This window comes from Carlito syrichta, unplaced genomic scaffold (assembly GCF_000164805.1).
Source record: "Carlito syrichta isolate Samal-C Ts95f unplaced genomic scaffold, Tarsius_syrichta-2.0.1 Scaffold306547, whole genome shotgun sequence".
In the NCBI taxonomy this organism is placed as follows: domain Eukaryota; kingdom Metazoa; phylum Chordata; class Mammalia; order Primates; family Tarsiidae; genus Carlito; species Carlito syrichta.
In genome coordinates, this window is record NW_007250643.1 from 348,057 (window position 1) to 358,070 (window position 10,014).

At 44.6% G+C, this 10,014-nt stretch overlaps 2 protein-coding genes across 2 annotated transcripts in view; one reads left to right on the forward strand and one right to left on the reverse strand.

Moving 5' to 3' along the window:
* The first annotated feature begins 856 nt into the window (after positions 1–856).
* The window catches only part of HSPD1 (heat shock protein family D (Hsp60) member 1), a 22,221-nt gene continuing 13,063 nt past the window's right edge, over positions 857–10,014 (forward strand). The window contains exon 1 of the mRNA XM_021715011.1: positions 857–861. The gene's annotated coding sequence lies outside the window, so the exon portion shown is untranslated. The remainder of the gene's footprint in view (positions 862–10,014) is intronic.
* On the reverse strand, positions 7,342–9,871 carry HSPE1 (heat shock protein family E (Hsp10) member 1). Its single transcript, XM_008063079.1, has 4 exons — positions 9,784–9,871; positions 9,093–9,257; positions 7,671–7,760; positions 7,342–7,593 (listed from the first exon to the last, which is right to left on the reverse strand). The coding sequence occupies exons 1-4, from the start codon at positions 9,784–9,786 to the stop codon at positions 7,543–7,545; spliced, it is 309 nt and encodes a 102-aa protein (XP_008061270.1). The 5' UTR covers positions 9,787–9,871; the 3' UTR covers positions 7,342–7,542.

The window sequence follows — 10,014 nt, forward strand, 5'->3', positions numbered from 1 at the left end:
GTTGGAGTTTCACTCTGTCACCCAGACTGGAGTGCAATGACCACTCCCGGTCACCGCAGCCTCGACCTGTTGGGGTCTGGTGATCCTTCCGCCTCAGCCTTCCAAGTAGCTGGAACTACAGGTGCACGCTACCACGCCCGGCTAATTTTTTATTTATTGTAGAGATGAGGTCTTGTCAAGTTGCCCAGGTGGGTCTCGAACCCGCGGGCTCAGGCAATCCACTCACCTTGGCCTCCCAAAGTGCTGGGATTACAGGCTGAGCCACCGAGCCCAGCCTTAATGTTCTTTTAATTCCAGATTTGTTATATTATTTCAGCCCATCTGAAAAAGAAATGAGAAACAGTGATGAGTGAATTAAATTCAGGAGGAAATGTACAGTCTTTGAAAAGTCCAATAAAATTGCATTCTGACGTCAGTCCTGGCCTTGTACACAGGAAGAACCTTGTGCTTTGGGGCAGAAATGTTTCTAACTCATAACCTTCACATTTTAATTTCTCTGTCAGGCTGCAGATTATGACCTCCAAAAAAGAACACATTTATAACCAGGGTTAATTTGGCAGGAAAGCGAGGAAAAAGAAGAAAAAAAGCATAAACAGTTATATGTAATATGTAAATATTTGAGGTAAAGAAAAAGTAGTCTGTTTAAACACAATATGGTCCAGTGGAAATAGCTCTTGACTGGGATTCAGAAAATCAAGATTCTAGCCTGGCTCGGTGGCTCAGCCTGTAATCCCGTGCTTTGGGAGACTGAGGTGAGTGAATTGCCTGAGCCCGCAGGTTCGAGACCTGCCTGGGCAACTTGACGAGACCTCATCTCTACAGTAAAATCAAAAAATTAGCCGGGTGGGGTAGCGCACGCCTGTAGTTCCAGCTACTTGGAAGGCTGAGGCGGAAGGATCACCAGACTCCAACAGGTCGAGGCTGCGGTGGCCGGGAGCGGCCACTCTACTCCGGTCTGGGCGACAGAGTGAGACTCCAACTCAAAAAAAAAAAAAAGAAAAAGAAAAGAAAATCAAGATTCTCATTATCTTGCCTGCTTACTGTAAGACTTTGAAGATGCTATCAAATAAAAATTTCTTCATTTGTAACAAAGATTGTGCACAGCAGTTCTTTCCCTCTGCTCCAGAGAGTATGCAAGCAAGCATAAAATGAAATATTTATAGAAGTCTCTTGAAATTTTAGAAGAAAATATTTTGTAAATCCAAAGTATCATAAGTCATTTCAAAATTATCTATCCAATATAAAATTCACTTTTGTGAATTTTAAAATCCAAGAAAAAGAGTGAATGCAAATTACATACAAAGCACTAGTCTAACTGCTGAGAGATGTGAAGATGTGTAAGATAAGCTTTCCTCAAAGAACCTAGAGATGAATGGGAAAGTCAGTACGTAAATTTCTACAAGACTGAATGCCTTAGTGTTGAAGCAGCCCATGTTGGTTTCCTACTCACTGGTTTTCATGTGCTTTTTGCAAACAGAGTTTGATCTTGCTCAGTGTCCATCTCTCTATGACCAGGGAAAGGTAAACCCATTTCCAGCTGAGGAATAAATCCCTATTGGCCTAAGCCAGTGGTTAGTTAGGGGGTAAGCATGTGATTCTATTTTAGCCTCAAGAAATGTAGCCAGGCTCGGTGGCTCAGCCTGTAATCCCGCGCCTTTGGGAGGCTGAGGTGAGTGGATGGCCTGAACCCGTGGGTTTGAGACCCCTCTGGGCAACTTGGTGAGACCTCATCTCTACAATAAATTAAAAAAAAATTAGCCGGGCATGGTAGCACACGCCTGTAGTTCCAGGGATCGCTGGAGCCCAGCAGGTCAAGGTTGCAGTGACTGGGAGCAGCCACTGCACTCCAGTCTGGATGATAAAGGAAGACTCCAACTCAAAAAAAAAAAAAGAAAAAGAAAAAGAAATGCAAAGGGATGTCTGATGAAACACTTTAGTTTTTTGTTTGTTTGTTTTGGGGTTTTTTTGAATTGGAGTCTCACTCTGTCACCTAGGCAGGAATGCAGTGGCACGCTCCTGGCCACTGCAGCCTCGACCTGCTGGGCTCAGGCAATTCTTCTGCCTCAGCCTTCCAAGTAGCTGGAACTACAGGCACATGTCAACATGCCCACCTAATTTTTTAATTTATTTTAGAGATGATGTCTCACCAAGGTGCCCAGGCTGGTCTCGAACCTGTGAACTCAGGCAATCCTCTCACCTCAACCTCCCAAAGTGCTGGGATTATTTACTGGCTCGAGTCAGTGTACCTGGCTGATGAAGCACTTTGAGTAAAGGGTTACTTGCTTTTTATTTTTTGAGTTGGGCTCTCACTCTGTCACCCAGTCTGGAGTGCAATGGCAACATCATGGCTCACTGCACCCTCCAACTTCTGGGCTCAGGCAATACCTCCACCTCAGCCTCCTGAGTAGCTGGGACTTCAGATGTGTGCCACCATGCCTAGCTAATTTTAAAAAATTTTTTTTGTAGAGATGGAGTCATGCTATGTTGTCCAGGCTGATCTCAAATTCCTGGGTTCAAGCAATCCTCCTGCCTCAGCCTCTCAAAGTGCTGAGATTACAGACATGAGCCACTCTGCCAGCCAGTATACTTGCCCTTATGGAGAAGACACCAAAAAAGATGGTCCTTTTTTCTGCCACTGGATGTTGACAGGTCTGGGACTGCAGCAGCCATTGTAGATTGAGGGAAGCCAGGCCGAGAGCAAAGTGGACACACCGAGAATGAGGAATGTAGTTGAAATGTATCTTAAAGTATGAATAGCATTTATATGCAGAGATGCGGAGATTTCATTACAGGCCAAGCAGAATTGAAGCAGCCAGAGAAGCATGGGCATGTATGTTCATAGATGAACAAATTGGTGCCTTTATGTGGTTATAAACATCTTCAACATAGTATTTGAACATTATTTTCTCTTTATGAAAGAGAAAATAAGGCCAGGCACAATGGCTCTAGCGTTCAAGACCAACCTGGGCAACTTGGTGAGACTTCGTCTCTACAATAAATAGAAAACAAACCAAGTGTGGTGGCACGCACCTGTAGTTCCAGCTACTTGGAAGGCTGAGGCAGAAGGATTGCCTGAGCCCAGCAGGTGGAGGCTGCGGTGGCCATGAGCATGCCATTGCACTCCAGCCTGGGTGACAGAGTGAGGGCACCCAATCAGCCTTATGAGGGGTTCATATGATGAAGAACTGAGGCCTTAAGCCAAAGGGGAGCATCAGCTTTCCAACATGTGAGGAAACCATCCTGGAAGTGGATCCTCCAGCCTAAGTGAAACCATTAGAAGATTGAGCCTCATGAAAGACTCCCATACTAGGACCACTTCACTCAACTAATTTACTCCCAAATGCTAATATAAGATGCTGTATCAGATGTTTGTTTTTGTTCTAAGCCACTAAGTTTAGGACAATTTGTATTACTTTTTAAAAAAATCACAAATCTGTACGTTTGAAAAAGGAGAGGAGGCATTATTTCTAAGGGGTTACAAACTGCAAGGTGACGGCCTCCCATGGGCTGGGAAGCACAGTCTCAGACCAAGATCAGAGACAGAATTTCGAAGGAGGGGTTGGAAGCTTCATGCTGAAGAAGTTGGCTAAACATACACATTCAACAGATTATAGGAGGGGCTATGAATATCCCAAGAAGGTGGTCCTGGTGTGTGTGTATTGAACAAACATGCATGCAGCATATGCATGTTCACTTTAGGGTAGGGACTTAATACTTAAATGTATTAAAGTTCAGCCCTATGTGTCAAAAAGTCCTTTTAGGACACAAAGGCACTCAGTGTGCAGCCTCTGTAAACAAGCCAGAGCAAGTCTATGTTTGGTGGTTTCTAATGAAGAGAAAGTTACTGACATCAGTACTTCTCCAATGGAAACTGTGGTTGTGGCTGGTGGAACAGGGGTCATTTAGTCAGTATCTGGGAGTGAGATGAGTTGTGACTGTTTTAATGTTGCTTCTCTCAAGGGAAGTGCTTGATAGCTGCTAGAGAAGAAGAAAAACCTTGTAGCACATAGAACATAGTGAGACCCCAACTTAAATAAATAAATAAAATTATGCTATTAATGTATTTGTTTTCATCCCTGTATATCCAGTACCTAGAATAATGCCTGGCACATGTTTCAAAAAAGAATGACTTAAAAATACTATAATCAACTAGCCTTTTGAATTGACACTCAAGCCAGGTAAGTAAATAACCATTGGTTTTTCCAAATCTCATTTTTAGGGTAAATGAGACTGAAAGAGCATTTTGCAAGTCTTATGATTAATTTTAAGTGTCTTAAAGAAGTATGCTTAATTTATGAGAGAGTAGGAGGACTGGATCCATTCCTGATATCTTTTTTGTTTTTTTGAGTTGGAGTCTCACTCTGTCACCCAGGCTGGAGTACAATGGCACACTCACAGCCACCACAGTCTTGACCTGCTGGGCTCAGGCGATCCTTCTGTCTCAGCCTTCCCAAGTAGCTGGAACTACAGACATGTGCCACCATGCCCAACTAATTTTTTGACTTATTTATTGTAGAGACAAGGTCTTGCCAAGTTGCCCAGGCCGATCTCAAATCCCTGGGCTCAGGTAATCCACTTGCCTCAGTCTCCTCCCACACCAGGCCTGTAATCCCAATTTTTAAAAAATGTTGTTTTTCCCTGAGTCGGATGTCTGTGCTGGAATGCAGTGCCATGATCACTGACCAACATAGCCTCCAACCCCTGGGCTCAACTGATCCTCCTGCATCAGCCTCCCAAGAAACTGGGGCTCAGGCATGTACCACTACACTTGGCTAATTTTTTAAATTTTGTGTGGAGATGTGGTCTATGTTGCCCAGGCTGGTCCAGGTAATCCTCCCACCTCAGCCTCCCAATGTGTTGGAATTACAGGTGTGAACCACCCTGTGGGGCCTAAAAGGACATTTTGTAAAGCAGTGTTTCTGCAACAATGCAAAGAAAGTTATAACCTTGGTAACGGTAATACCTGTACAATGGGTCCCTGGTAATTTTAATTTTGTTATTTTCTCAATTTCCAAAATCTTTTGTGTGGAAATAATGGAAAGTAGACTTGGAAGTCAAACTGAGTTCACTCAAACTGTTACTTGAAAGTCTTATCACCTTAGCAGTTTCCTCTGTCTGTCTACCTGTGATGAAGGTGTCTGCTCAAGTGGTTGCCTGGACTCCACATAACCATGATTAAGTGCCTGGAGCAGTCCTGGCAAGGGCTCAAAGGCATCGTTAACAGGATCACAAAAATCCAGCTAGACTTTTACCTGTTTTGCTTACCTTTGTCTAGAATTATTATTATTATTTTTTTTTGAGTTGGAGTCTCACTCTGTCGCCCAGACTGGAGTGCAGTGGCACACTTCCGGCCACCGCAGTGGCACACTTCCGGCCACCGCAGCCTCAACCCACTGGGCTCTGGGGATCCTTCCGCCTCAGCCTTCCAAGTAGCTGGAACTACAGGCGCGCACTACCACGCCCGGCTAATTTTTTGATGTATTGTAGAGATGAGGTCTCACCAAGTTGCCCAGGTGGGTCTCGAATGAGCAGCCTCAGGCAATCCACTCACCTCAGCCTCCCAAAGCGCGGGATTACAGGCTAAGCCACCGAGTCCTGCTTTAGAATTATTTTTCTGTTGAAAAGAGATGGCTGCACACTAGTATAAACATCCCAATTTCCTGAATTTCGCAGGGCATATTCTTTTCTATTTTATAGATATAACCTCACCATCTAAAATGATTTCCTTAGCAATTCTGCTAGGCATCACTATAGGACTGCTGCTATGGTATGAAAACTGAAATGGGATCCTGAAATGTTAAGTATACCAGGTAATTCCAAGGATAAATCAAAGCTTCGGAACTATAGTATTGCCTTAGATCTCAAAACCAACTTTCTTGGGCCTTAGAAAAATAGTAACAGAAAATTGTGGGAAAGCCACAGCCTTTGGATTCCTCTACAAGTTACCACCACATAGTCTTGGAAGTTTCCTCATCTCTTGAATCAAAGTTTCTCACTGGAAAACTATGCTCACAAGATTATTGTGTGCAAAGCTATTATCTAGCTGTGTGTTGACAGAGTATGAAACTGATGACCCACTCAGATAATATGTAAGAGCTATTAGGCATAATTCCAGCATCTAAATTTAGACAAAAATCAAGCCTTCATATACCAAAGGCACTAACACGTGCTTAAGTATAAATACACATATTCTGGAAGTACATACTATTCTGTTATAGACAGGAACATGACCAAAAGTTGAGACCATTATTGCATGCCATTTACAACATTTTTTTTAGTGAGTTACATTTTAATTTCAATTTCACTCAAAATAAATATGGGACACAGCTTTCAAAGACATTATCAGAATAGTTTATAGGGAACTAAAACTAGAAAATAAGTTTAGACAAATAGCTAGTAGCTGATAGTTTAGAGGTTGGTAATCAATGCTCGTATAGGATCATCTGGAATAGAATCTTAACTCCTCTAGCTGCTACAGCTAGTGCGAGCTATTTATCCCCTGCTGTGACTCAGTTTAAGTTCAACATATGGTGCTAAGTGCCATATACTGGCACCCATTCCCATACCACAGTGGTTGCCACCAGGATTAATTGAAATAATGTATATCAAATACTCCAAAGTGTGTAACAAAGTAGCAGAGGCCACAAAGAATCAAATTTTACTTTAGAGATGGTATTGCTCTGTTGCTCAGGCCGGAGTGCAGTGGCATGACCATAGCTCACTGCATCCTGCTGACTACCTGGGGCTATAGGTGCATGCCACCACGCCTGGCTAATTTTTTACAGGTGAGGTCTCACTATGTTGCCCAAGCTGGTCTCAAACTCCCCGTGTTAAGCAATCTTCTTACCTCCACCTCCCAAAGTGTTGTGATTAAAGAGGTAAGTCACTGTGCCCTGCCAAGGATCAAGTATTAAACGTCTGGAGGTGGACTATGTCCAAATCCTGGCTTTGCCACTGAGTGACCTTGGTTATTACTTAACCCCTCTGCCTCAGCTTTCTCATCTGCAAGATAAGCGCAGTACCTCCTAAGGCTGTTGCAAGACTAAACCAATTAACATTTGCAAAGTACCTGCAGTGGCAGCCAGCACCCAAAAGAGGCTATGAGTGTCAGTTATTGCTACCGCCACACATGCCCACCCTGGAAAATATAGGGCACTCAGCCAACGTCAGCAATCATATGTGCCTTGGATTTTTTTTTATCAAGTAAATAACGCAGTAGAGAAAAATGGAAATGTTCATTCAGGAAACAAATTTTCCTAAAATAAAACGTAAGAAACCAGACATATTCCATGAAAAACAGAAAATAGCAGAAACCTTAGGAATTCTAAAACCACCTTCAAATCACTTATTTCCATATTTTTATTTGAAAATGTTTATATCAGTACAACGAAACTAAATTTTAGAGACACTGGATGTCATTAGTTTAGATATCATTAGTTTATTATAAAAGAAAAACACGAAAATTATTTACATGATGAAAGATTTCACAACTTCAGTGGAATGGGCAGTTTCATGTTGATGCCATGTCAACAGTGTCTTGCTTCAGTCCACATACTTTCCAAGAATGTCACCATCTCTAAATAAGAAATAATCCTGCAAATAGCGAAACCATTAGTTAAAACAACTAATTGCAAATATTTGGCTTCTTTTCAGAATTTAAGTTTACACACCTTGTCGTCTAGAACTACTTTGGTGCCTCCATACTCTGGGAGAAGAACTTTATCTCCAACTTTCACACTAACTGGTTGAATCTCGCCACCCTTAAGAAAATAAGGATATTTATTAGCAAACACATACAGCTAACTTTTAAATCAATACAATCAATGAAACGTACTCACTCAAATCCATTATGTTAAAAAAATGTACCTGCTGGCTAAGAGATACAATTTACTGTAGAATTGCAGTTCTTCATTCAAAAACATCAATGTAGAGTTACACTTTGAAATAATGAATATCACACAGTGGCTTAAACTAAGACTTGACTTCAGTGTAAAAATTCAAGGAGATATACTGGAAAAGCTAACTTTACAACTGTTAAATATTAACACAATCTACTGACTATGTTAAATGAACCAGTTTTTAAAAAACCGTATAAAAATGTTTGACTTCTTTCAACATATAAAAACTTAAGATTGTATTTCTCTATTTAGAACATATACACCTCTTGTGATTCAGCTTCCTTTCCTTCAAAGTACAGACACGGGGAGAGGGACTACAAGCAGAATACTCACTACCCAAAGCCTTCCTATCATAACTCCAGGACAGCTCCTTACCAGAACTTTCTTTCTCAGAGGCCAGTAGAACAATGCAATTAACATATCTGACCCCAAGGGCACTTACTGTGTACCTTGGCTGACTGATTACAGGCTGAGCCTCCGAGCCTGGCTTCTTTCGATTCTTAAAAGTCCCCAGTTTATCTTGAAGCATGCTCTTTTGTTGACTTTTTTTTTTAAAGAAAATTTTCTTTAAAAATGCCAGGCTCCGTGGCTCAGCCTGTAATCCCGGCGCTTTGGGAGGCTGAGGTGAGTGGATTGCCTGAGCCCGCGGGTTCGAGACCCGCCTGGGCAACTTGGTGAGACCTCATCTCTACAATAAATCAAAAAAATTAGCCGGGCGTGGTAGCACGAGGCTGTAGTTCCAGCTACTTGGAAGACTGAGGCGGAAGGATCGCGCAGCCCGGCACGTGGGGGCTGCGGTGGCAGGGAGCGGCCACTGCACTCCAGTCTGGGTGATAGAGTGAGACTCCAACTCAAAAAAAAAAAAAATCAAGCAATCCTAGAATGAAAGAACGTAATGCAAAGGAACAAAGAGAATGATAAGGAAAACGCTGGTCATTCTAGGTTACAGATTACTATTGAGGCAAATCTTTAATACTTTGAGACCATCAAATAAAACAAGCATCATATTGCAATCGGCCATATAAAATTAGTAATCTCATTTCGCAATCATCTTCTTAAAGACTTGGAATAAAGAATGATATTGAAAATGAGACAAGCTCTATTTTAACAGACCACTGTGAATAACCCAGATGTCTTATGCCTCTTCTTCCCACCATAGTACATAAAAAATAGCGACACCGGAGCCCCATGTACCTTTCCTTTGGCGCCCGAGCCAACGGCCACCACTGTCGCTTGCAAGACCTTTCCCTGAGATTTTTCTGGAAGCATAATCCCTCCCTTGGTTACAGTTTCGGCTGCGCTCCTTTCAACCAATACTCGGTCAAAGAGCGGAAGAAACTTTCTAAATGCTTGTCCTGCCTGTAGGGGAAGAAACGTGGAGATGAAACAAAAACGCAATGGAGCAACGGGCATTCAGCGCCCTGTCCCGACGCGACCCGGCTGGAAAGGGGACACCAGGCCTCGGCTTACGCGACCCGGGGCCGCATCTGCAGCTGCACGCCGTCCAGGTGCGACCCCAGCCTCGGGCCCGCTACGGGCGTTGAAGCGCGCCAGCACCTGCCTAACTGTCAGGGCGACCGAGCGTGCTCCAAGGTCAACCACTTCCCTTCCCAGGGATGTCCTGGAAATCGCCAGGGCACGCGGGGGACGGCCTCTGCGGCTGGGGCCGCGCTCTCTCCGCAGGATCGCACCCCACGGAGGCCCGGGGGCCGGGGCTGCGCTGCGCCCGGGGTCCCGCCCCGCGCGCCGGGCCTCGGGCACTGAGGGCCGGCGGGGTTGCCCTCCAGGACACGGCGGGACCTCGGTACCGCGCGACCCCGGAGTCCTCCCGCCCGGCCCCGGCGCCGCAGGCCGCTGCCGGCCGCAAGACCCACGCGCCGCTCACCATGGCTCCCGCCCGCTAGCTCCGGCTCTCGCGCGGCCCGCAAGGAGAGACGCTCCGCCCGGCCGGGACACGTGAAAAGGCGCTCCGTGCGCACGCGCGCTGGCCGTCCCCGCCCCCACGCGAGCCGAGGGCAGTCCCCGCGCACACCGCCATTCGCCCCCGGGGCCCTGCGCCTGCCTGTGACGCCAGCCGGGGCGGGAGAAACTTGGAGTTTGTTCTAGGCGTTTCCAG